This window comes from Paramormyrops kingsleyae, chromosome 3 (genome assembly GCF_048594095.1).
Source record: "Paramormyrops kingsleyae isolate MSU_618 chromosome 3, PKINGS_0.4, whole genome shotgun sequence".
Taxonomy (NCBI): domain Eukaryota; kingdom Metazoa; phylum Chordata; class Actinopteri; order Osteoglossiformes; family Mormyridae; genus Paramormyrops; species Paramormyrops kingsleyae.
Genome location: NC_132799.1, coordinates 20,200,788 through 20,222,392, shown reverse-complemented (window position 1 = coordinate 20,222,392; position 21,605 = coordinate 20,200,788). Strand labels below are relative to the sequence as shown.

Below are 21,605 nucleotides of genomic sequence, written 5' to 3'. Positions count from 1 at the left end.
TGAATTCGCAATGTTTCAGAGGCAGGCTATTTGCATGACCAGTCAACATAGAATTAAATAAGTACTGAAGTACCAAAGAAGTACCCCACTGGTTTGGCACTTTTGGTACAGGACTCAGTGGAAAAGGGAAAGTACAGAAAGTACCGTACCAAATGTACAGTACTTGGTGTGGTGGAAAAGCACCCTGTGTATGAGCATGTGTGACTGCGTGTGCGCATGTGTCTGACTGTGTGTGAGCGTGTGTGACTGCATATTTAAGCATGTGTGACTGTGCGTGAGCGTGTATGACCTCGCGTGTGACTACGTGCGTGAGCACGTGTGTGACTGTGTATGTATGACTGTGTATCTGACTGCATGTGTGTGACTGCGTGTGAGCGTGTGTGGCTGTGTATGATTGCATGTGTGTGACTGCGTGTGAGGCTGTGTATGACTACATGTGTGTGACTGCGTGTGAGGCTGTGTATGACTGCATGTGTGTGACTGCGTGTGAGGCTGTGTATGACTGCATGTGTGTGACTGCGTGTGAGGCTGTGTATGACTGCATGTGTGTGACTGCGTGTGAGGCTGTGTATGACTGCATGTGTGTGACTGCGTGTGAGGCAGTGTATGACTGCATGTGTGTGACTGCGTGTGAGGCAGTGTATGACTGCATGTGTGTGACTGCGTGTGAGGCTGTGTATGACTGCATGTGTGTGACTGCGTGTGAGGCTGTGTATGACTGCATGTGTGTGGCCCTATGCGACTGCATGTAACTGCATGTTTGTGACTGTATGCACGAGCATGTGTGAATGCGTGTGTGTGAGCGTATGTGACTGCATGTGTGAGCATGTGACGCCTGCTTCTCTCTCTGGTTCTGTGACAACGTGTTGGTCCCCCCCCAGTCTATCTGGCCTTGTCTGTTGTGCAGATTCACTCACTTCCTGTGTTTTGGCCTGGTTTTCTGCACTCAGACATCCCCTCGTGGTTGGGAGAGGGTGCGTTTCTGCTTCACGGTACTTTCTGTTGGATGCTTGCAGCACCATTGTATGTGACACTACCTGCTCTGCTTTGTGCACTGCTGCAGTAGCCCCTCCCCCCCCCGTTTCCTGTTTGGCTGGTTATTTTTAGACTAGTAGTTTGCATGTGATGTTTGGCCCCAGCTTCTCCTCTCCCTTCCTCTCCTCTCATCTCCTCTCCTCATGTGGTGTCGTTCAGGCGACCACAGCTGCATGGCCCCTGTGATGTGAAGTGTATGGTTTCTCTGGCTGGGAGCCGCTGACCCCTGGGGCTCCTGGCAGGGAGACTGCGGCGTGGCGTGCTCTGTCGTGCTATGGCAGGTTGTGCCGTGGCGTGCTGTGTCGTGCTATGGCAGGTTGTGCCGTGGCGTGCTGTGTCGTGCTATGGCAGGTTGTGCCGTGGCGTGCAGAGCTACTCGGGCTTGGTCTTTGTAAACAAAGCGGTGGGTTTAAATGATCTCTGCCTGGCGACCAGCGTGCGCTCACTATCTCTCTGCTGGTTAGCTGCTGGTCGCAGGGCTGCTTCGGCTGAGGGAAAGTCTGCTAGGCGTCTTCCCTGCTCATCACTTCCTGCCCTGACCCGGCATTAGACTCTTGTGGTAATGAAATGTTGGTAACGCAGCTGAATTTCCTGCTACTGTTGACAGAGTCACATTTTGTCTTGTTACTTTTATAGCGTCTTTTAACTTTACCCCCTTCCTCAGGCTGCAACCCTCTTTGGCTGCTGTGACCTGATCAGCCCTCAGTGTCTCTCCCTAAGGGCCAGCCTGGTGTTATGTTGTGCAGTGTAAGATAGTGTTGTAGTACTTGAGTCCAGTCTTGGTCTCAAGACTACTTTCTCACTTACTCGAAGTCTTGGAATCAATTCAATATGTCGTATTTTTTCGTAATCTGAATTTGTTTAAAGGGAATATCAAGGGAATTTGAAGCAAGAATGAAGCCTTGAAGTAAATAATGACTTAATAATAATGACTTGAATTATATCATGGTGATTAATTTCAACTGATATGAAATTTAAAAAAAATATTTTACTATATAGTCCAGCCCTTCCACAGTGATCCACGTTTTCATTTCTCCAGTCCTTGTGACATAATAATTTCTGCTAATAAAATAAAACATAATTAACAGAAATTAAAAAAAGAAAATTATTATTCACCTACATTGTATTGACTGCATAAAAATATTTTACTTATTTTTGAGAAGGCAGCCCCAGAGTGCAATGCTGTCTTGAAAATCCCTTCAGATCAGAGACAGTGTCAGTTTCTCTTCTGTTCTGAATAGAGTTGTCACTCTACCTGTATATTTGGGTGAAAAGTAAGATGCTGTGTCCTGCTCTGAATGAACACAGGATGTGATCTGACCCAGGCATGGAGGCTGTGATGGGTGTCCACCAGGTTTTGCTGGTAATAAGGGCCCTGCTTGCTCTCCTCAGCGTCCCCTCGGACCTTGCTAACATTATGGCCTTCTGTTCCCTGCCGTCCTCCTCTTTGGTCTGGCGTGGGATGACTGGCTGGCTCAGTCCCTCTCACATCCCTCGTCTATGTCTGAGTTTAAGTATGTTTGCTGGTGTAGGTCCTAACAAACAAAGACAGAGCAAATGAAATCAGCAAAAATAATGTGTGTGCTGTTATAGCACTCAGGACAGTTGTGCTCGGCTGACCTGTAAGATTCTTAAAAGTGTGTGTCGCTCATGGGTTTGAACTGTGTGTTGTGGAGGGAAGTGTCTTCTGCTCATGTCTATCTGCCTTTCACCATGATTAACTCTGTGTCTGTCTGTCTGTCTGTGTGACTGTCGGTTTGTGTCTGTGTGTCCATCTGTGTGTGTCTGTGTGATGTCTGTGTGTCTATCTGTGTTCTCTGTTTCAGGAGGCTGCCACCTTCGCCAAGGAACAGGACTTCAAGGTGGGTGACCTAGTACATTTTAAGGGTTGACTCCTGCTGATAGTGTTGTTCTCTTGGACAGTGATTGATGTGGTGTTAAATCTTCAAGCTGTGTGACAGTTGCCATGGAAACCTGGCTGCCGTCATGGTTTTTTGCTCAGCCGGCTCCGTACCGTGATGTAGTCGCTGGGCCTGAGCCCGAGGGCTGACATCGTCTGCAGATGCTATTTATTCTGAGAACCCCCCAGGAAGTTGGCGCCTGGCCGCCTCATTAAGGAGCTGCCTCGTTAGCCTCTTCGCCACCTGTGGATGTCAGAGGGAAAGCGGCAGTTTCAGCACTGGGTCATCATGTCTGCAGTAGGATTCTGGGAATAAGCAAGTGTTTATAAAGGACAGCCCATTATTTTTAAGGTGTTATCAATTTGTATGCGGAGCTTTGCGAAAGTGATTCCTCCTCCCATGAATAATCAACTCCCAGAGTCACACAAGGTGCAGTTGACGTGCGGGGAACGTGAAGTGATCCCAGTGTGCCGGGGAGTCGCCCACGGCTGTTCATCTCAATTTCTGTTCCCTCTTCAGCTGTGTGTTTAAACTGTGAAACGCAGGTAATACCACCCCCAGCTGATTCACTTTGACCTTGACAGAGGTCAGAGCCAGCCTGCTGTCAGGAGCAGACCCCACCATAGGCAATGATCAACCTTCTGATCAGTCCCCCTTGGCTGTCTGCATTTGCGCAGACATGGTTAAATGATGGTCTGGTTATCTGGTGTCAGCCTGTCCCATGGCAACGGTGTAGTGAGAGGCTGCAGTAATTTTAAAGCACCATCATGCTGTTCACGGCATCCTGACAAATTTATCACCGGCAATCAGCCATTTTGTCCCTGACATCCTTGTAAGCGAGGCAGGTCTCTCTGGGTCAACATTGTGACTGCGCTGTGATCATACCATGTTCAGGGTTGTGGGTGTGACCACACTGTGACCATACTACACACTCTGACAATCAGAACCTCTAATTGACATCATCTTGCCCATGCCAATTAATTTGGTTAAATTTTGTTAATACAAAAAAATATTTCTTAATACTTTCCCCAGTGTGTGTTCATGTACTGTCCCCTTAAAAACATACTACTGCATATGTCCACCCTGTCCAGTCTGTAACATAAAAGCAACATGGAGGAGAACTATAACACCAAGCCAACTGAGGAACTAGAGCAGCTAGTACCAAAGAAAAATGCTGTGTCCATCCTTTAGACGCATTGTGGCTTTAGTGACGACGACACTTGAAGGCGAGCGCCTGGTGACTGGGCCTCCACCCATGGGGCCCGGCCGGGCATAGCCCGAAAAAATAACATGGGTCCACCCTCCTGTGGACCCACCACCTGCAGTGGGGTGCAGTGTAGATTGGGTGGTAGTCAAAGGCAGGGGCCTCGGCAGACCGATTGTCAGCGGCCAAAACTAACTCTAGGTAAATGGAACATAACCTCTCTGATGGGAAAGGAGCCCGAGCTGGTGTGGGAGGTAGAGAGATACCGACTAGATATAGTGGGGCTCACCCCAAGGCACGGCTCAGACTCTGGCACCAAACTCCTGGAGTGGGGCTGGACTCTATTCCACTCTGTAGGCGCCCATGGTGAAAGGCGCTGGGCAGGGGTGGGGCTACTTGTAGCCTCTCGGTTTGTTGCCAGTGTGTTGGAATTTACCCCGTTGGATAAAAGGGTCGCCTCCCTTCCACTTTGCGTCAGGGGACAGACTCCGATGGTGATCAGCACATATGCACTGAACACCAGTTCGGAGTATCCAGCCTTCTTGGAGACCTTGGAGGGGGTGCTGGAAGGCGCTCCCATCTGGGCACTCCATTATTCTGCTGGGGGACTTTAATGCTCACATGGGTAATGACAGTGAAACCTGGAAGGGTGTAATTGGGAGGAACAGCCCCTGATCGGAATCCGAGCGGCGATCTGTTATTGGACTTCTGTGCTAATCACAGCTTGTCCATAATGAACACCATGTTTGAGCATAAAGGTGTTCATAAGTGCACCTGGCACCAGAGCACCCAAGGGTGGTTCCATGATTGATTTTGTAATCAAGTCATAGGATCTGTGTCCATATGTTTTGGATACTCGGGTGAAGAGAGGAGCTGATCTGTCAACTGATCACCACTTGGTGTTGAGTTGAGTTGGATAGACCTGATAGACCCAAATGCATAGTGAGGGGGTGCTGGAAGCGCACTGTCCAGAAGATGATCTCATCTCTCCCGAAGGAGTCAGGGGACATGAAGTCTGAATGGGCCATGTTCTGGGACTCTATTGCTCAGGTGACAGGTACCAGCAGGCCAAACAGAATGCGGCTTTAGCAGTCACTGAAGCAAAAACTCAGGTGTTGGAGGAGTTTGGTGAGGCTATGGAGAAGGACTTTTGGTCGCCCTCGAAGGGTTCTGGTAAACAGTCAGGTGACTCAGGAGGGGATAGCAGAACTTCACCAATGCTATTTATATTAGAGATGGGGCTCAGTTTACCTGCCAGATAAGCAGTGGAAAATGGATGGATGTACGGATGGATGATCATCCGCTTATAGTGATCAATTTCACCCAGTCAGACGTGATCGCTGTAAAGGGTTTTTGTTTGCAAGAAATGCAAACTATTGATTTTCTACTTTTTTAGGGAACTTGCTTTTTACAAAATGTGACCTTTTTCATAAGACGTTTTCATTTCAAGCGATTTGTGCTTGTTCAAAAGTTGTTCAAAATATTCAACAAATAACCGTAACTGTTCATCTATGTGTGTTTCCTTCGATTATTTTTAAATCATGAATATAAGATATAGTCTTTCATTAGAAAAAATATTCTAGCTTTAATAGTTGAGCACAGTACAAACCTTGTCAATGAAAGGGCAAAAAATACAAAAACAAAATAATTGTTCATTAATCGTAATCAAGGTTAAGTGTTCAATTGATTGTCATACTGATTTGAAGTCATATTGCCCAGCCCTAGGTGTGACTTTGCCATGACTGTACGACGGTTTGGGTCAGGGGTGTGATCGCACCATGATCATACTACACTCTGGGTCATGGGTGTGACAGGAAGAGGACCGTACCATGTTCTGGTTCACGGGTGTGACTGTGCCGTGACCGTACCACACCCTGGGTCATGAAGTGACTGTGCCGCAAGGCTACACGATATCACACTGCCATATGATGTCGATTTTATGCCACATGCACAATAATCACCAGGGCTTTAGATGACGGGCCTAAACATTTTCGTACATTTACTTATTTAGGACATTTACTTATACCCACAATTTGGTAGGCAGTAATATGTGGCATGGTCCACTAACCCAATTAACGGTGAATTTTCACAAATATATAAATATTTTAAGTATTTTAGGCATACTACTTATCTGTTAATCAAATTGTGGGCATAAGTAAATGTCCATATAGTACCGAAAAGCCGGCGTCCAGACATATGATTACGCCCGTCACCTGAAGCCCTGCTGATTATTGGGCATGCACCATATAATCGTGATGTGATATTGTGTAGCCCTACTGTGCTGTGACCGTGCCATGTTCTGGGTCACGTGTGACAGTGCCATTACCATACCATGCTCTGGGTTGCGTGTGTGACCGTGCCATGACTATATCACACTAAGGGGCATGATGTGACTGCTGGTAACGTACCACATTCTGTGTATCATCACCTTCACAGTTTACCATATGGTAATCATGGTAAAGGGATGTGAGGGATGGGTGCTAGCTATGGAGGGTGTGGGGGGGGGGGGGGCAGGTTGGGGGAGGGGCAGGCTATTATTCTCACATGATTGTTCTCTGTTTGGCATTTGCCTGCTGCTGTGCTGATGAGTCCTGTATGTCCCGCAGACAGAAGACATTGAGGAGATAGCGAAGAAGGCACAGAGTCTACCCAAGGAGAACGAGAGCAGACAGCGCACCGTGGTCTTCACCCAAGGGAAACGGGGAACAGTGGTCGCCAAAGGTAGCTTCCGGGCTTCCACGCTTTTCTTAGTGAATAGATTCTTCCTCTGTCTGATCATGCCGCTGCATAACTATAGGCCTGGCATGGAGGTGAGGATGGGTTAGGGTTCAGGAGACCTGGTGGTCATTCCCTGAGCGCATGTATTTTGTGCTCTGTCCGCCAGTCTTGTGGTGTTTCTGAGCTGTAGGGAGCTTTCTTGGGTCAGAAAGGATGCCTATGCTTTGAGCCAGCTCAAAGCATAGGCAGTGTAAATGCTCACATTATGAGACAGCAGCCATAAGAATCAGACGGAGCTCTCCAGAAAACCAATCACCTCAAACCCTTGTCAGCGGTCACATGGTTTACTCCCTCTCTGCTGTTTCACTAACACTTTGTTCCCCCCCTTTTCTGATTCCTGATGTTTCCGCGGAATCGGGGCTGCCACTGCCTGCCACTACTTCCCCTATAAATATGACTGACCCGCTCCATTTCCAGGCTGACCTGTCAGTCCAGCCTGTGATCCTCCCAGTCCCCTGTAAAATTGCATTTATGAAGTCAGCTGCAGAGTTTTTATTTTTTTTTTTTTGGGGGGGGGGGGGTCTTCAGGCCATGCAGCAGCTCTCTTTACACCTCCTCCAGCCCAAACCCCGCCCAAGCCCCCAGGGTCCAGTCGAGGAAAGGCACCTTTTAATAGGTGGAAGGAGGTGTCTTCTGAATGATTTGTGTCCTATTGCTGACAGAAAGTGTGGACGGAGCAACTGAGGACACTTAAATTGATCTGAGACTTGTGACTCGATGTCGTATTTCAGGGTTAATGAAATTGGCCTAGTCAGCTGGTTGTTTCAGCACAACGTGGCATCATCCAGGTACCCAGGTCAGCTATGGGCACTTATGGAATTGTCTGGAACATACAACTGAGAGGTGGAGCGTCTCTCAGGCTTATAGCAGCTGTTTGTATGGAACCTGCATTTGAAATTCATTGTAAGAGCTTCAGTCACTGGCTCAGTAGGGAGTCGCCTTCTCTTTGGTTTCTAGAATCTTGCTCATTACTGGCTCAGACACTCCGCAGTGGAGCCAGTCATCTGAGTTTGTTCTCTTCTGTCCCTCTTGGTATTGCTGTGTCACACAGGTGCAGCCTCCTGTGTTTGTCCTCTGGCTCCCCTAGATTAATCACTCGGCTCTGCAGAGCATATCAGGCCCCATAGGGGGTGCTGTTTGCCTTAGTGCATTATTGGATGCTCTCTTTTCAAATCCCAGGGCTGACAGACTGTTGGGCCCCTAAGCAAGGTTCTTAATTCCCAACTTCAGGGGCACTGCATGCTATGCTGACCCTGCACTGTGACCCCAAGCTTACTCTCACCTCTATGTGTCTGAGTCTCAGGGAGAGCAAGATGGGACAGGTGAAAAGACAGTGATTAGAGTATCATTATTCTGTTAAGATGACTTTGAGAGAGGGAGCTGTAATCTCTGCCTGTACCTCTCCACTGTGTTGCCTCAGAGGGAGGTTTGAACCTGAGGTGTCTAACATTGTGGACAAAAAGTGTCTCAGTAATGCAAAAATGTACTAATATTGGTTCTGGCTACACTCCAGAGCACGGACACTGAGGAACTACTACTCACACGTGTGTCTGCGTCTGTGTGATGTGGCCATGCTGTTTCCCTGTTCCCAGGTGATAAGGTGGTGACATTCCCCGTTGTTGAAATAGACCAGAGTGAAATCGTGGACACCAACGGTGCCGGAGATGCCTTTGTGGGAGGTAGGTGCCCTTGGAACTGTAGGTATCGCGTTGCATCAAAGTTGCCTTTGCACTCATACCCCGTACCAACAAAGGACTCCATCTACAGTCAAGTCTGTCCCAACATTGTGGTGTAACACTACCTAGTGTGTTAGTGCTGTGTCTCTGCTGTCTCTTCCAACATGGTTCAGAGATCTGCCCCTCTCCAGTGCTGAAGCTTCACGCTCAGTTTGGTGTCTCTAGCTGCACTAAACATTCAGTCTCACGCCAGTGTGGATCAGTCATCAGGCTGATGGGTTGAGGCAGACAGGTTCCCATTAAAAACAGAGCTGCTCACTTTTTGCGATGTTTGCTCTCCCCTGCTGGGACCTGTTACTCGTACTGGTCTGACATCCCAAGGGGCTCTCTGAGGGGCTTTATAAGGCCCTGTTCACACCTGGCATTAACATTCGTCTCTGTTTGTGTCTCGGCTCAACTTATTTTAAGCTTGTAAATCACTTGTGTGTGCAGAATCTGCTAAAAATTCAAAGTAGGAGAAGAAATCAAAAGCTATGTGCGCATTTCAGGGTAACCAGACCGGCTAAAATATTTGAATTGAACACCATAATACTCAAAATGATTATTTTTTTTTTATATATATATATATATATATATATATATGATTCCATAAGGGCGGCATGGTGGTGCAGTGGTTAGCACTGTTGCCTCACGGCAAGAAGGTCCTGGGTTCGGTCCGGGTCACCCAAGGGTGCCTTTCTGTGTGGAGTTTGCATGTTCTGCCCGTGCATGTGTGGGTTTCCTCCAGGTGCTCAAGTTTCCTCCCACAGTCCAAAGACATGCAGCTTAGGTCAACTGGCTACTCTAAATTGCCCATAGGTGTGACTGCGAGTGTGTGTGGCTCTTGTCTGTGTTGTCTGTGGTGGACTGGCGACCTGCCCAGGGTGTACCCCGCCTCTCGCACGAAGATGCTGGGATTGGCTCCAGCTTCCCCGCGACCCAGATGGATTAAGCAGTATAGATAATGGATGGGTTATCACGATATTTTTTCCTGTATTGACCGATATCGATAATTATCAATATTATAGTTTCACAATGCTGTTCCATGTAATAATGTAATAATCAAAATAATAATAAAAATAACCCTATTCTGGAATGAATAATGAATACATGGAAATAAACAATATTAGTAAACAAATACAGTGGTACCTCGGTTCTTGAACTCACTAGAACTCGAATTTCTTGAAAGTCGAACAAACCAGTTTGACCTAGAACTCGATCTGAATATCAGAAGTCGAACCGTGTACACTGATCTAATATAAATTGTACGTGCCAGGAAATGAGTCATACTACAATGCAATTCTTACTTGAATGCCTTCTTCACAGACTGGACGATTAATCAAATAAAGCAGCGCAACATTACAGTAACTAACAATAAATAAACCACTAACTTACGTGTACTATTAGAGCATTTATGTCATTTATTTAAACTTTATTTTACCAGGTAAATTAACTGAAAACCAGTTCTCACTGCTTTACGTGATATTCGGGAGAACAAGGAGCCTGGGATACAAACGTCATGCGTGTGACTAAAATCTTCAGCCAATAAGGGCAAAGTTGTGTCGTCACGGAGGCGGTTCCAGTTTGTGCTGCACAGTCTGTCTCAAGTCGTCTTGCTCTCGCGAGGATTTTGTACCATTTTGTACCATGTGATCTGTTGCCCCACAGCTGGGGTACTTAGAGTAGGGTAGGGGGTGGGGTATCTGCTGCAAGACAGGGAAATATATGCACCAAAAGCAATAGTTGTTCTATGCTATAATCCACAAACACACACACCTTCAATGATGCTTTCTGCCTGAGCGGCTGTGTACACTCTGTCCCCCAGGCTTCCTGTCACAGATCGTCCAAGAGCGCCCCCTGGAGGACTGCATCCGAGCAGGGCACTATGCAGCCAACGTAGTAATCCGCCGGGCTGGCTGCACCGTCCCGGAGAAGCCAGACTTCCACTGACACCCAGGAGCCTCTCTACCGAAGATGCCCTTCTCAGTGACTGACGGCCATGCTGCTCTGCCCCCATTTTTTAAAACCACTCCCCTGCCCCCACAGCCAGGACCTCAGCCTCCAAGACAGCATCCCAGCATATTTCCTGTTTACCAAGATCACATGACTACTTAAGATTTTAAGTGATTTTTTTGGCTGATTTACCCAAAGGAGTGTGCCTGTGCCTATCTATCTGAGTGTCTGTACCTGTGTGAGTGCCTGTCTGTTGGTGTGTACTGCTCTTGTGTCAGTATACCAAACAATTCTTGAAAGCACAGTTCAGACCTATGGTGGACATGACAAGTTGCCTGCTGGACCTTTACACAGAGAAAACTGAGAAAGTGGAAATAAACTGATTGAAATGGACTATGAGACATGCTGGGTCATTTACTTTCCTTTTTGAGCCTCTCTTTCTTCCACAGAGGTGTTGTGAGAGCAGTCTGGCTGCTCAGCCAGAATGGGTGGCTGGTGGTTCTATCCTGCTCTCCACTAGGCTCAGGGAGGTCCTGCTCCTATTCTCTCCACCCGCAGGTGGGTCATCCTGCATTCAGCCAGGGGATTAGCAGCTGATCTGCTCCTTATGGTGATCAATATGCAGGCTTGATGGTGCCTCTGGCCCTCCCAGACTCGCCCCTATTGGGCCCACTGGTCACAGCAATCTTCTCAAATGGCACACTGGCTCAGGAGCTTTGGAGAGTTCAGGGGATGAAATGGACCCTGTATGGTTATGCATTGTCACAATGTATAGATTCACAATAGTGTGAAGAAAAAAACACCTGTGAAACAACTTGAAAATAACTTCACTTTGAAGGTAGCATCTTTTTTGTCTGAATCAGTCCATTTAAACAGCTAGGAGAGATGCTGTTGTTTTATTTTTCTGAAAGAATTTCACTGATGACGTGATTAGTTCCTTGGTCAGCTCTTCTACCCGCAGTGACACGCCCTGGTGTTACTTCTGCCTGGTTTCTCCTCAAGGCCTGAACAGCTGGCTTTCAAGTTAACGTGATGCTTGATAGCTGCTGTGTCAGGCCTGCAGTCGTGTAGGGTACAGTGTCTTTTGTCTTTGCATCAATGCAATGCACACAGATATTAAGCCTCCAGATTTTCTTTTTTCCTTGGTACGAAGTGTAATTAAACACTCCAAGGCATCTGTCTGCTTCAGGCTCCAGGTGACAGATGGCTGAGGCCAGAGCACCGTGACTGTGTTTGTGTAATGATACTGTTTACAGTAATTTTGGAAGTGGCAGCCACCCACCCTGGGCACAAATTTGTCTGGAGAATGATGTGCTCTGCCTCTTTTATTTAAATGCAGAGAGGCTGCCCCCTAAGTAGGCTGTTTCTCTATTTTTTCATCTAGTTTGTCTCTCACACAATTTCCAAAACTGTGGCATTGGTGAAATTAATATGAAAACACCCAAAACAGCTTAGCTTGGCAGGTGCATTGTTTGTCTTGAAACTGCCAGTATGAAGTGAAGAATCCTTAGTGTAATTGTGGCCACGTTCCTCATTTTGTAATGAGTTTTTAGTCATAGGTCTTGATGACAGTTTGCCCTGGCTCTGACGTGACTTCTTGGATGTTGTGTGCAAGCATCTATCAAGGCGTGTTAAGACACATCCAGTGCCCTGAGTGGAATTATTTTGAAGTCCTTTTGAGCGTCTCTCGCTCTCATTTAATATTATCACCGCTAATTTCGTGTTAAATTTCTTGATTTTAAAAGCAAACGTCCCATCTAAAGCAACACTGAAAACAATGTAGAACAAAAGCTTTAAACCGGCAGCCATCTGCCAATGGGCTCGCCATAATCATAATAATCCCTTATGAAAAATACTGGTAACAAACTGGTGACAAAGCTATGATATTATACGATGTGCGTAAGGGGGCGGATGGAGATCAAATTCTGTCCTCGACTATTACACAAATCAATGAGGGCTTTTAATTACTATAAGGTGGGGCTGTAGGCTATTCCAAGGAAGTGGCTATTAATTCAATTTTCCATTGACTGCTTATGTTGGATCGCTGCTGTAGGAATTATTTTTAACTTAACGCAGGTTACAGCGTGGAAGATCACGGCGAATTTATGGGTAAATAAGTCAGCCGTATGGACACTTGAAACAGCCCATTTCAAGGAAATGATTGTCTACATGTCCGAATACAACATAAAATGGCACCACGAAAGGTGGATGTTAACGAAATACTTGAACAGTACAACCTGCTGCTATTTATCAAAAGCTATAAACGTCTCGCTGCAAGTGTAAACAAATGTGTAACTACACGGAAAACAGCTTTGTTATTCACCGTAAACGCAGTTCCTCAAATTAAAATGTTCGGTACATGCGCCATCGCATTTGCCAAAACCTGCTGTCACTTCAGTTGAATTGGGCTTACTGTAACACAAATAATGCTATTTACTGATTAAATGAATGGCATTCACACTGTCAAAATTGCTCCTCGTCCTGTTAATTTGCATCGGGTTTTAAAAATGTCAACGGTGAAAAGTAATTTATTCAATTCTGTAAGAAATTGCTGCGTATTGATAACAACGTTCAGTATTCCCCTACAGCCTGGTGATCTTTCTCTCTGTTTGGCAACTGCTGGTTCACTGTGAGGTGCTGTAGAGCGCACAAGCCATCGGCGTTCATCCTTCTCTCAAACTTGCAGGGATGCCAGGTCCGCGGTTTGGCCACTCAATTGGGCTGTTTTGAAAATAGAGTTGCGGGTAAATATTAGGAGGTTGCGGGTTTGGGCTGCTTTCATAATGTTCCGCGTCGGTGTACCATAAGGGGAAAAATAAACTAATTGTTATGAATCCAGGTGGCTCCTAATCCAGAATCGCTAGCCACTGAAAGTAAGAGAAACGCAAAGGAAAACATGGTCGTCAAATCTCACGCATCTTGCGTGACACTCACTCAAGCAGTCTAACGGCAAATATATATCATTCCATTTTAAAAGCATTCTAAAATTACCTACATCCGAAGCGTTGGTGTAGTTTGCAAACTTAACAGACTATTTACAAGGTAATAAAACTGTCACATACTTGTAACTGCATGTGCATATGTGTGCAGACTTATCTCGTATCGAAAATCTCACTCCAGGCAGCTGACCGAAGTTGGCAAGCCTGGAAAATGACAGTGCATCCGTCTATGTGACGTGTTTGTGCTTAACTGTGGTTTTAAAATGCTATGAATGTGATCAGCATGCAAAATACCGGTTTATGTCTTTGAGATACAATTAATATACTGTTTTTTAAGTATTGGGCTAGTTTCACCTTCCGTTGGGCAGATGTTAAGCAGACCTTGGGCATGAATTTTTTGCTGGACTTCGCAATACTCGGTACAGCGGAGAAAGGGGCAGGCGTCTCTCACAGAACGCCGCGTGAATTAGCATTTCAATCATCGATGACAGTCGGCGCTTTCGAATTAAGAAAGCACAGGCGATCCTTCCCACATTTGTTACTCGTCGTCTCCATCACTTCGCTCATCAAGGAGAAAGAAAAAAAACTTGAGAAGGTAACACCAGAATACGTGGTTCGTGTGTGTCTTCGTTGCCTTTTAGCGGCACTCACGGCGGCGAGCACTTATAGTCCATCGTACTCAAAGTGTTCGTAGCAAATGAAATGTCCGAGATTTAAACGCGTTATTTCAGGTCGAGAAGGGAAGGGACTCGTCAGGATAGCGTTCGGGACAGAATTAGGTTCACGATACATCTTGCACTATTGCAATACAGCTCCCGCAGGTGTCTGCTCAAGTAAAAGTTTGCAAACAATTATGTGAAATAGCGATCGTTTAATCCTAAAGCCTCATTACGCCGACTTTCTCGAATGTCCTACTTCCTTGATATAATTGTGCGAGGATTTTAGCTATAGGGTTGATGCAGTTATGTATGACAGTTATACCCGCCTTGTTTTTGATTTAAAACTACGGTATCAGCGGAAAAAACATATGCGCATATCTATAGATATATAGATATATAGAGTTGTTCCGAATTAAATTGGATGAAAATATTGAGGTTCGTCGACACAAATTAGTTGTTGAATTCCTGGAGGGTCATTAAGGCAGATAAACTGCATAAATCCTGCGCTTTTAGTATTCGCCGTATTTTAATATTGTTTGTGTAGACAGCTAGTGCGTACAGTAAATGCTACCCATCAAACTCCACGTGTAGTCTGTGGGAACGTAATTTTTGACTACTTGTTCTTGCATTACTTATGTGTGGTGTGATATATGGGTATAAACATATTTTGTTACCACTGCCGTTTTTGAGGGGCATTTTTATGTATATATTTCAAATATAGTAGCACCATCTCTTGTTTAGATGATCTGATTTATGCATTTTAGTTTGCTATCTGTTTAAATTAATTACAACATAAAACCTAAAAAAACTCAAAGAAATGTAACCCAATTACACAGAATGTTTCGTAATCAATAATTTAAGCGGCTATATTTGTACACGCGCAGCTTTAGGGCGACACGTGGGCGTCCATAGTTCACGAGACGGAGTTCTGTCACGTCTCCACTAATTTCTCACCTTTAAAGCCGGGAGCTTGCGGTATTATTGCCAGTTCCCAAACCAACAAATTTCGTACAGGAGCCGTGCTTACTGGTCGAGACTGACGCACTTTTTGTCAAATCGAAAATCGAAGGCTCCCATCAATGGTAAATCTTGCAATATGCAAGCGGGTTTGGCTCGAAAGTACGGTAGTGGGGCACCAATGCACTGTAATCAATGTCATGTCGTATTAGTGTAAACTGTGACAAAATGGCGCCTGTTTCGGTGACGCGAGTAGTCCGTAACCACAGGGCAGCCAAAGGATGTCCTTTGTTTTTCGCATGCTGTTCTCATGAATTAAATCTGCCGTTTCACTGTTTTTCGGTACACGTTTGACTGAAGCGGTCGTGCGATGCTCAAATCTTTGCGTGAACCTGGGGGCGACGTGCCAGCCAGCCGTGTACGACTGGTTAACCTTAAACATTATCTTTCGGACGGCTTCAAGATTATAAGTAGAGTTTACGCGCTGATCATGCATGTATTTCGGCATTTACTGCTTTTATTTTCCCTCTGTATGATTATACATAGTCTTTAGATGTGGATATAAATACGAAGTTGAGGGTTTACAGTTCTGTGGACTGTGCATGCCCATCCTGCAGCTCTGCACTCACCCCTGTGCTAGTGCAGCGTGCACCTCTTGACCTCCATGTGGGACAGTCGGGCTTTTGTGCTGTGGTCGGAGAGCTACCCAAGGAGCTGTAGCATGCGTGGCACCTGCTGGTTACAACGTGCAGTGTCACTTAATGGTACCCTTCCATCAGTTTGCGCCATTTTTTTTCACACGCAGGGTTAAACGTTATACCGTACTTATTTTAAGATACAGTAGTGCGTGAGCCCACAGCTATTGAACTAAAACCACTGAAAACTGAAGTTATGAGAGTGAACAGGAGACTGACTTACTGATGTCTGATGCATACCTTTTAGACAGTTATGTGAATATTGCTTAAATCCATAGCCTCCTTTAGCCTTTAAAATTTATGGGATTATGTGTCTTTACTTAAGTCCCAGGTGGTTGACATGAATTGCTTCAGTGTATGTAGAAAGGCTACCCCTCCACTTTAATACACTTATAATAAAGTTATGTTTTGGTGATTATTGTGACAGTCCTGACTGGGTTGCTGTTGTGCAGTTCCATCCTGTTAGAGCACTGGGATGGTAACAGTCTAGTAGCAGGTCTTCGAGCTATGTTGACTTAGAGGTTTTTTATTGCTAGTTTTAGAGGAACATGCATACCTGTGATCTTGTTAGGGATTCAGAAACCCAGATGAAATGGGCCAGGAAAGCCTTCCTGCAGCCCTAGCACTTAAGGCCAAGATTGACACATCAGACTGGTTCAGGTATCTAGTTTTTTAACGAGTACTGGCTGATGCCAGTATGTTAACCAACATATTGTGCAACTTTAAAATGAACTTGTTTGTTCAGTCTGGTAACATTAATTTTTGTCTTACACATTGCAGGTCTCTGCTGGATTTGTTCAGTTTCTATTCTACTAGCTCTGATTTGGTGGCAGTGCCACCTGGAGCGAATCTCACCCCAATCTAACCTGTTTCTGATATTTGCTCAGACCTCGGATTCCCACAGATGTAATTCCCTGGGTGGCTCACCACTGACGCTTAAGTGTGCTTGGCCACTCTGTTTGACAGGGTGAGGGATGTCCCCGCCATGACTGGTTAATCTGTCATGGTGAAGCCGGCCAATTCGCTGCACACGGGGTGGATTCTTGAAGCCATTCAGAAGATCAGAAGGTAGAAGCAGAGGCCATCAGAAGAGCAGATCTGCCACACCGTGTCGGCTTCTTGTGGACTCGACAGGTGCTCAGTCCTAGAGTAGCTGGCGCAGAGTGTCTGTGATGGTGCTGTGCTCAAGGTCACCAATGAAGGATGCAATTCATACAAAGACCTTGATAATCTGGGGCAGAATAAATCTCTTCAACCTGGGGAAATATCTGCTTCACCAACAAGATCTGTGCAGATGTCAAGCAAACTGCAGCAGCTTTACTGGAATAGTATTCTGAAAAGGGCAATTGAAGCCCTTGCTGATCCACAGGGGTCCACTCTGAGAAGCATCAAGTGAAGTGCGAGGACCTTTCCAGCCTTCAGTAACCCAATGTTCCAGCGCGAGCTGTGGCCATCAAGCGGGCAGTCAACAGTGGGAGGCTGGTTAAAACAGGCCGGATGTACAGGGTGAACTGCAGTAGGGATGGGGTGTTCCCTGGAGAGACCAGTGCCACTACAGCACCTCCATACCTTTCACAGGTGATGTTATTCACATGAGAAGGACCAGGTACGCTGGCTGTTCCCCAGCCTGCTGGGGTCTTGGCTGTCCTGCATTAAAGGGTATTTCTGCTTGCCTATTGGGGGCATCTTAATGTCTGCAGGGATAATTTTGTGGTGTCTGGTACCTTACATACATGGTGAAATGCACATGGTTTAAAATTCAGCCTAAGTTCTCAGGACTTTTGTCAGCTGGGCTCTTTCCTGATTGGCCATTAATGTTACATTTGGTTGCATCTATTTCTGCAAATCAGTGCCATAGCACATTTTTTTAGCTGACTTCTTCTTGTAGGTGAATTTAGGAAATGAGCTGTACTGTGAAGAGAGACTAGTTACAGCTTTGTTTTTCTACTGTAGAAGGATGGCTTGTAAAGGCATTGCTGGGTTTGGAGAGCAACAGTGACATAAAACTGAAGAGACGCTTATTTACTGTTTGCATCATGCATCATGATTTAACCTGTGTGAAGTTGGTCTCTCATTTGTTTCCGTTTTTGACCAAATTGGTCTCAGTCATTTGTGCCATTGAAATTTTCATTTGTGCTGTTATACTTTCTGAGTTAAGTTGGCCTGCCGTTTTCGTCCAATTTCGACCAAACAGATTGGAATCATGCCGGTTTGTGCCATTCAAATTGTTGTTTTTGTTGCTTTAGTTTCTGAGATATAAATGTTTCTTTGCACATGACAGCAGTGACCCCCCCATTTGCACCTGATGTTGACCAAACTGGTCGCAATTGTTTTCTGAGTTAACCAAGAAGGTATAACTCCATTACATTATAGTGCTCAACAATAACAGAAGATGGAATGTTTGATGCCTTTGCGACAAAGCTGTCCTCGCTTTAGGATTATGTATTCTTTCCCACAGTTCCTATTGGTGTCCTGATATGTAAGATGGCTCTACATTTGTTTTTAGAAAGTGTAAGATTAAATGTAGTAGTATTTTCCATCAGTGATGTTCAGATTTCGGATTTTTTTGTCACCGAAAGTCGACAGTCATTAATGGACTATTAACTGATTTAAAAAAATGTATTTAGAATGGATGTGTGGCCATCACCAAATACTAAAATTCCAATACAAAATATGCTTTAGAAATTATAAGTGCTTTATTTTTTTCTTGTGCAAACACTTTGTGACTTATGTTAATAATCAACAAGCTGACAGACTTTGCATTGAACAAAACAGATTTACGAAATCAACCAAACATTTAATCCTCCAGCATCAAACTTAATTCAAATAAATTGAAAGTAACCTGCATACTTTATAGCACATAGCATGGAGAGTGCTGTAACAAAAACCAGCTTCGCTATCAGTTATGTATTATGTTTAATTGTACTGTATTGCAGTTGTATTACTGTTATTTTTCAACACTGCGCAACATAGCTTACATATAACCTTGTTGTGCTTTCGGTTGAAATGATCTCAAACGGTACATCTTTTGGCTGTTTCATTTTTTTCTCAGACTGCAATTATGGCTGTAGCCTGTAGGCATCTGTAGTTGGTTGCTTGTGTTGACACACTCATGAGTTGATAGGTTATATATCGAAACATACATTTCTTTTTCCCTCTACATTCTTTGCATTTTCCACACTGCAAACTTAACATTTTTACCAAAGTGAAATGTATTATGATAGTATTAATCAGTTAAAATTCTTATCAGTTATCGGTTAAACAGTGAATTATGAATGCATGCTCATCCCTCCGCCTCCAAGGAGAAAAGAAGAAGCCGGTGACACATGGCGAAATCCTGACCCATTCATTTTTTTACTGACATTTTTTACTGTTCATGCTGTGTCAGCTGAAAGAATTAAATACAGTGGTGTGGCAAGAGGAGAAAGGACAGGAGGCAGTTTCTTGGCCTGTGTAGGAAGGCAAACTATTTATTATTCCAAAAAAAGAAAAGAAAAATGATATCTGGTTGCCACCAAGACACTCGCAGCCTGCCCAAAAGTCTGGGCGGAAGAAAAGTGAACCTTCAAAATAAAAAGCACTGAGAATTCTGACACAACTAAGAGCCTGCAACACAGGCCTCCCCAGAATTCACAGAGGCAGGGGTCACCACTTCTTAGGGGGTCTGATCACCCATCCTGATTTGCTCACGGTATCATCCACAGGAGCAGGCACAACTGGCGCCGGTCCTAGGACCAGACAGCACAGTTGACCCCTACAAGGAGGCTGGTCCAGTGGCACCGGTGAATCCAAAGCAAAATGGGTTGACTTCCATCGGTCCACAGAAACAGCTTTTACCAGAAGTTAGGTGGTGCTCCACACCATGTTTATCTGAGGATGCAGAAAAGGTGGGAATGGTGAGATTGGGAAAACATCGGCTGAAGCAGAAATACCAGACAGGTCGGAAGGGCCAACCCTACTGAGGGTGCACAGAAAAGAGCAAGAAGTCACTCTGTTTATCAGGTGCCTGCTCTTAACATCCACCAGCAAGTTGTTGGCACAAAAAAGCCAGCCCCCAACAATGGAGTGGAAACAGACACCAACACAAAAACCCACCAGAAATGCTGCCCATGGAGGTCTACCTGCTACTCGCCAAAAGTCTCAATCGAACTTCCATGACCAGCCTCTAGGGGGAAACCACACTCTCCCGACTGCTTATCCAGCTGTGATGCAAGGACAATGCTTACCAAAGTGCCCAAGTCCTCAATAAATAGCAAACTGCTTAGCCCCACAGCGGCTAGTGCTGCTACAGCTCGCCAGTCCTGAAGTTTCCCGGTGGCTTGATGGAACAGGGCGGGATGCATTTCTTGGTGTGCACCTTGAAATGGGCATGATAAAAACAGGAACCAGTTAGAGTCTTAGACTCACTTAGAGTCACGCTAAGCCGCAGCAACAACACCAGGGGCAATTGTGCTGGACAGCAGTAGCTCTGCTGGCACAGGGCTGCTGACTGACTTGTCCTCTTCTCTTTCAAACTTGCGGAAATCTGTAAGTGGGGCGCAAACAGGAGTTGGCATCCGCTGCATAAATAGCTCACAAAAAAATAAAACAACTAATCTCTGCCTAGTAAAGACAGCATGTGGTCCGTGAGCTCCGATGGTCTCTGGTCTCCCAAGGAGGGTAAGGCGAGAAGCCGACATGCCTGCTCCGGCTCTGACCGTTCAAAAGTTGCTAGCAGCAGTGACTTAAAAGCCTCGTACTTGCTGTCCACTGGGGGAACCTGGAGAAAACTCACCACCTGTGATGCTGTGGCCAGTGCAACAGAGTAGTATTTTGTGGTGTTCTGCATGATGGCACTGATAGCCAACTGAATTTCAGCCTACACTAACCACATAGTGGCATTATCATGCCAGAACTCTGGCAACTTTAAAGCAATGGCATTAGCTGTAATGCTGAGAGAAATCTCCTCACAAACATATGAAGAGACGTTGGGGTCACCAATGTGGCAAGAGGAGAAAGGACAGGAGGCAGTTTCTTAGCCCGTGAAGGAGAGCAAACTTTATTATTCCACAAAAAGGAGAGAAAAAAAAAACAGCTGCCGCCAAGACACTCGCAGCCTGCCCAAAACACTGGCAGGAAGAAAAGCAAACCTTAAAAATTAAATTTAATTCTCTGTCCTGAGAATTCTGATGAAACTAAGAATGCGCTACTGTGGAAACTGCTTATAGTAATTCTTGGTGAAACTGATCAGTATAAGTGGGTGATCATTATAACTATTTTTTTTCTTTTCTTTTTCTTTGTCTCAGGCAGATTTCCATCTAATTGACATTTGTATATTTATTACATCAATACAAGAATAATAGAACAGACAGCGTTGCTATTTACTGAATTTTATTGACTTTCAAAATACAGTACAGCTGTTTAAAATGCTTTTCAAATTACAACTGTATCAGACCCACAGCAAATTGAACTGTATAACTTAAATACGTTATAATATAGTACTGTATATAAAATATAGCTTATTGTGGTTTCACTGTTGCATCTCGTTGGCTCGTTTTTGGCAGTTTATCATAAGTTTTGATAAGTCCTATATTTTTCATTGAGAGAAAATGACTTTGTTATTCACATTTTCTGTGCACGCAGCAGGTAACTAGCCAGAAGCAGGTGGGTTACTGCAAGGCAAAGTAGGACTATCAAAGTAAAGTAAAAAAAAATAAATAATAATAATTACCGTATTATAATTTTACCATACACAGTAAAATCACCAGTGTTAAATCAACTCTGTAAGTG

At 45.0% G+C, this 21,605-nt stretch overlaps 2 protein-coding genes across 5 annotated transcripts in view; both read left to right on the top strand.

Annotated features, from left to right (window-relative positions):
* LOC111839278 (adenosine kinase-like) overlaps positions 1 to 10,979 on the top strand; it is a 45,209-nt gene extending 34,230 nt beyond the window's left edge. For both annotated transcript variants that reach the window (XM_023803037.2, XM_023803046.2), the window contains exons 8-11: positions 2,862 to 2,897; positions 6,747 to 6,861; positions 8,511 to 8,597; positions 10,459 to 10,979. In XM_023803037.2, the coding sequence (XP_023658805.1) occupies positions 2,862 to 2,897; positions 6,747 to 6,861; positions 8,511 to 8,597; positions 10,459 to 10,583 (363 nt within the window). In that variant the 3' untranslated portion in view covers positions 10,584 to 10,979. The remainder of the gene's footprint in view (positions 1 to 2,861; positions 2,898 to 6,746; positions 6,862 to 8,510; positions 8,598 to 10,458) is intronic.
* Positions 10,980 to 13,629: 2,650 nt separating this feature from the next.
* LOC111839202 (histone acetyltransferase KAT6B-like) overlaps positions 13,630 to 21,605 on the top strand; it is a 32,186-nt gene continuing 24,210 nt past the window's right edge. Inside the window, exons 1-2 of one of the 3 annotated variants that reach the window (XM_023802889.2) lie at positions 13,630 to 14,120; positions 16,617 to 17,414. In XM_023802889.2, the coding sequence (XP_023658657.2) occupies positions 17,334 to 17,414 (81 nt within the window). In that variant the 5' untranslated portion in view covers positions 13,630 to 14,120; positions 16,617 to 17,333. Of the gene's footprint in view, positions 14,121 to 16,616; positions 17,443 to 21,605 lie in introns of all 3 variants that reach the window. The other 2 variants (XM_023802897.2, XM_023802881.2) reach the window with 2 other exon arrangements.